The sequence below is a fragment of the Thermobia domestica genome, chromosome 9 (genome assembly GCF_964235325.1).
Source record: "Thermobia domestica chromosome 9, izTheDome1.hap1.1, whole genome shotgun sequence".
Classification (NCBI taxonomy): domain Eukaryota; kingdom Metazoa; phylum Arthropoda; class Insecta; order Zygentoma; family Lepismatidae; genus Thermobia; species Thermobia domestica.
In genome coordinates, this window is record NC_137462.1 from 235,369,537 (window position 1) to 235,375,009 (window position 5,473).

The 5,473-nt window shown below is 36.3% G+C and overlaps 1 protein-coding gene across 1 annotated transcript; it reads right to left on the reverse strand.

Annotated features, from left to right (window-relative positions):
- Window positions 1-3,920: 3,920 nt before the first annotated feature.
- LOC145661170 (uncharacterized) lies at window positions 3,921-4,643 on the reverse strand. The gene has a single exon (XM_081726620.1). The coding sequence runs from the start codon at window positions 4,641-4,643 to the stop codon at window positions 3,921-3,923; it is 723 nt and encodes a 240-aa protein (XP_081582746.1).
- Window positions 4,644-5,473: the final 830 nt, after the last annotated feature.

A 5,473-nucleotide genomic window follows, 5' to 3' on the forward strand; every position in this document is an offset into this window, starting at 1 on the left:
TGAACGTGATACAAACTTTCGCTAAGAGTTGAAGATAGTTAAGAAAGACGAAAAGTAAAATGCATGAATGTTATTTATTCGTATTCGAATAAAAACATTACAAACTTATGAGTGTAGATGAGTGTGTTTTGTCTTTGGGACTGATGAGGAGAGGGTGTTATATGAGTTAACAAATAAAAGGTTCATCACCGTAGAAACAAAAAAGTTTGGTTTCCGTTAATGTTAAGGGTCGCCTGATACGTTAAATTAATTTGATGGAATGGAAAGTTAGAAATCCCACGCACATGCTTTTGTACACCATAGAGCTCACTTGACACAAGCTGGGCGATCGAACCAAGATATGCATGCAAAAAGGGGAAACGATTTATCACTGAGCTACCATTGCCCCTGTCCGGTGCCGCGTAGACTAAACTCACTTGGTGGGATTTGGGGAAATCGAAACAAGAATCGCATGGAACAGAGGTGAACGCTTTATCACTGAGTCACCGTTGCCCCAGTCCGGTGGCGGGTAGGCTAAAACTTATTTGGTGGGAGCTGTGGAGGGGATCGAAACAAGAACCGCATGCAACAGAGGTGAACGCTGTATCAGTGATCCACCATGGCCTCTGTCCCTGTGCTGAGTAGGATAAAGGAGAAAATTATGATTAAAAATGAATGAAACGATGGAACGAAAAGTGGGACGGAACGAGAGAACCTCTAGAAAAACTCACTCAGAGGGTGTTTGGTTTCGTTTGATTTGGTTGAAAGTCACATGGTTATGCCTGCTAGGCTAAAGGAAACGTGGTCCTGATTATAGTGGAATCCAAACCACTTTCGTGATTCAACTTTACCCCACCGGGAGATGAACTCGGGACCATGCGAACCGAAATCAAGCGTACTAGTCACTAGAACAACCCTGGGTTCTATAGACGGTGCTTCTTCATTTGAAATCTCGCTTGGAGCGGACTGGGAACAAAGAAAGGACCATATGCAGCAACAAGGTGACTGCCAAAGGAAAGATTCATCATCAGAGAAGTAAAAAAAAAATGTGCACGTGTGGTACGGGATCCATAGTTCGATTCTCAGCTAAGTAAGATTGTGGTGGATAACATCATGTTCGTGGGTTTTCTCATTCCACGATTGTGAAAAGATTCATCATCGCAGAAACAAGAAAAAATGATTTAACTGTGGTGTGCTGGGTCCCTGGTTCGATTTCGGGTGAAATAACTTTATACGAAGAAACACTCATACATATTTTAGTGCAAAATACAGGGGAAGGTGAATTTGGGGAAAGGTTCGTCACCACAGAAAGAAAGTAATTTTGTTCATTTATATTCTGTGTTGATGATTCTAGATTATAGCCTTAGCTTTCCCTTTTATAACTATTTCGGAAAAGGTTCATCATCGCAGAAAGAACAAAACAAGAATATTGCGGCCACCCAAACGTAAAAGGAAGTATCTACATTTTGCTTGTTTTGAGAAAAACACCAAAAAAGTTAATTTTAGATAACTAAAGTTACTGTTAAAGACTTGGTTTTCTTTTCGTGGAGGATAATTACTAATTGTTGATATTAATAATATTAATATGTAGTAGTACTAAAAAAATAAAAAAAAATAATGTAACACATCCTAAAAACAGTTACTTCTTTTTGATTGCTACTGAACGATGCTTTCAATACTTGACTAACTAACTAACTAACTAACTCTATGGCCTATGGAACACGGAGGTTCAATGCCGCGTTCACAAAAGCTCTCCACTGACTTCTATCTTTAGCTAACTGCATCCAGTTTCTACTTTGTATTCCAATCTCTGCGAGATCCATCTTAATATTGTTCTCACATCTGCGCCTAGGTCTTCCTAATGGTCGTTTCGCGATTGGTCTTCCAGTCAAGACTTTGAAAGCATTTCTACTTTCTTCCATTCTAGCTACATGAAACGCACACCTAAGCCTCCTAGACTTGACGACCCTAACAATGTTGGGTAAACCATATAAATTATGTAGTTCCTCGTTATGAAGTTTCCGCCATTCCCCATTTCCGTTCCTCTTAGGTCCGAATGTTCGTCTCAGGATCTTGTTCTCAAATACTTTCAGTCTATGTACTTTCCTCAGAGTAAGTGACCATGTTTCTCAGCCATACAGAACAACAGGCATGATTACCGTTTTGTATATTTTAAGTTTCAAATTCCTCGACAGAATTCGCGACGACAAGAGATTTTGAACCAAATAGTAACACGAATTTCCTGCTTTTAGTCGGCATTTAATTTCTTCGTGAATATGATTTTTCTCTGTTAATATTGATCCTAGATATTTGAAACTGTCCACTTTATCAAAAAGTATTATTTAATATTTTAACGCATCCATAATTTGTTGTATTCCGGTCCCGACGCACTTCCATGTATTTAGTTTTTTCTGCATTTACTTCTAAACTCATGGCCCTGCAAGCGTTTAATAAGATCTCTGCACTTCTATTTTACATTTTCATTGGGTTGATCTCCAAGAGAATCAAAATAGATACCAAAACCACATTCATTAATGTGTATAGCAGTCCAATGATAACCAGGTCCATCACTATTGTCTTTGTTAACTATTATATGAGCAGGAAAACGAACAAACGTAGGAAGTTTATCATTGGGTAAACTTCCAACTTATTCCGAAACCATTAACTTATCTCGTAGAATACAATGCAATAACTCAAAATTATTCATTGCTTGTCTGTGAATAGTATTTATTTACAAAACATTTAGTAAAATATTGAGGCACATCACTAGTATCAAAATCATCAGCAGCAGCAACAGTAGCGGCAGTAGAAGTACGATCACATTCATCAGTTGATTCCGTGGGTGAACAGATTGAAAATGGTAAAGATATATAGTCGAGATGCTTCATAAATCTCACAAATACATGTACATGACGAACAGCACAACTTGTTTTTGCCAAGTTATGATAACTATGCATGCAAGATGTAATAGGAAGATGAGCAAGTACAGATGGTTTAGGGCACCCGTAATCTTGCAAATTAACAACTTCCCGACTTAATAAAGAAGAAAGAAATTTTCACTTTTCGGGGCCATAGAAAAACATAATGGTTGCAATATTTGTATACTTTTTTAGAATAGAAGTGAGTAATTTATAGTCAACATCCCCTTCATCCCATGAGAGACCGTGGATATTACGTGTGTGCCACATATTTGCATCTTGAACATAGGGATCTAGTTCACTCCAAGCATATGGTGCATTAAATATCCAAGATTGAACACAAGTAGAAGCAGGGTTTAGAACAGCTAGTTCTTTGGGGATAAGAATCCCATCACTATCACGAAAAGGAACAAAATCAATAATTAGACGTATCATATTGCTTGTGAAGCCGTTCACAGTCACTGAAATATTGACTAATGTGTGTAATCAGTAAATACATCTCTATTACCGTTAATTTGTATAAGCGAATCAAATTCCGCATAGATAATACACGTGATAGATGACGTTAAAGCAGAAGAAAATCAAATTTTAAGAGTAAGTGATGACTCATTCACCAAGTCCCAAGTTCCATTATTTTGGTTAATGTTGGGTTAACCATTTTTATAGTCTTCTCGTGATATATTATTTCCTGTATCTTGGTAGAATGTTCTTGTTCCAGAAAATAGTGAATAATAGCATTTAATGTACAAATTATTTTGAAAATCGGGGGTTAATGTGTTATTGGTATACTTTTTGATCCTGCAAGTAGCTGAAGTTTATTGACATTAAACGTTTGTAAATAAAATGGATTAAGTTCAAGTTTTCCATTATAAGCATCATTGGAGACAAATGCAAAGACCACTCTTTTGGGAAGTTTACCTATAAAAGTATTGTCAAGATTATACGAAGTCATATTTTGAGGTATGAGTTTTCGTTTCAACTTGTGTGATGGGATACTATAATGTAGGTGATTGTAGCACTCGGTTATGATAAAAGACCAACTGACGCAGTAATAGTAACATGTCGGACAAATAATGTCACATCAAGTAAATGTTCTTTGCACGATATTGTAGCAGGTACCATTAAGCAAAATGAATCCTTACTTTTATGTAATTGGACTCTGATTCCAAACTTGTTTATCAAAACCTTTGGTTGGGACATGATGTCTGAGTGGAGCTTTCCATACATGTCAAATGTGGCATTTCCTGCAGCGAAAGAAAGTCGTTTCGTAAACCCTTTGTTTCTATCATCATAGTTATTAAATTTAGCAGGAGTATCTTCATACCATAAAGCACTACTTAGGTGTGTAGACTTAGATTCTTTAGTATAATTTAAAAGACTTTCTATGTATGTACGATAAGAATAAATTCCTCCGGCAGCAGCAGACACAAGAGTATTAATTAATGATACATCAACTTGTTGAAACATGGAATGTAGAAAATTATTTAATGGAACCACAGTGTCAGTTGTTTGGGAAAGTTTAGTACTATCAGGTTTTGCAATTTCACACAAGATGTGAGCAGGATCGATGTAATTTCCACCATCACCAGGGATAAAAAATTCAATGGAGCCATCATCTGTAAGTGTTGGCACAGGTCGGTACTCAACGATTGTAGAACCTTCTATACTTGTTTCAGTAGGAGGTACACTTTCAAGATCTAATGCAGAATCACAACAAGCATGACTATTAGGATGTAGAAAAGCCATATTTTTTACACTTAAAAAATATCACTGATTTTTTTTTTTTTTTTTTTTTTTGTTCGTCGTCTTCATGGTAAGCTTCCGCTTCTTCAACTGAGGAGGAGTTAGTGGAGGTCCAAAATTTATAGATATTTTACGCTTTCTAGTTTTCTTTTGTTGATTACGTGAACGAACTCTTTTCTCGCTCCCACTAATGAGTTGTTGAATTTTATTTTCTGCTTTACTTTGTAAATTTTCTTCTGCTTCACGTAATCGAGAACGAAGAGATTCTTGTAAAGGTGTTTGATTTATAACATCTCCAACTACTTGCATGCCAGTTTGTAAAGCTTATTTACCAAGAGTTTTTGCACCTTGTTTAAGTAAAGGAACGACTGCACGAAAAAGCCCACTAAAAAAACTGCCGAGACCATGTCCGCGTTGGTAAATAGGTCCCCGAAAGTAGGGTAGTTCTCCCATATCATAAAATTGAAGACGTCTCTTTCTTGCCATTATTATTATTATTATTATTATTATACTTTCAGGAAATGTAGTTTCACCGTCACTGTTCCGTACTGAAATGGTAATTTTTGACGTGCGTGATCCCTTAAAATGATTTCAATTGTATTAAAATTGAATTTTGCTAATTGAAGATAATGAAGCGGATTAAATGTAATAGTTTGATTTCGACCATACTGTAAATTAGTAATACCTGCAATTCGTAGTAATGGAGCTTTCGTATCACCAACGATTTGATATTCTATAATATTAGTATAAATAGAAATTTGTTGTGGGTAACCAATGTCAAGATGTGGATACTTTGTACCATATGTTTGTTTGACTGCGTTTTTAATAGGTTC

Excerpts from the sequence above, each read along its gene's own strand:
- LOC145661170 (XM_081726620.1), bottom strand. The coding sequence starts at position 4,643 with ATGGCTTTTCTACATCCTAATAGTCATGCTTGTTGTGATTCTGCATTA.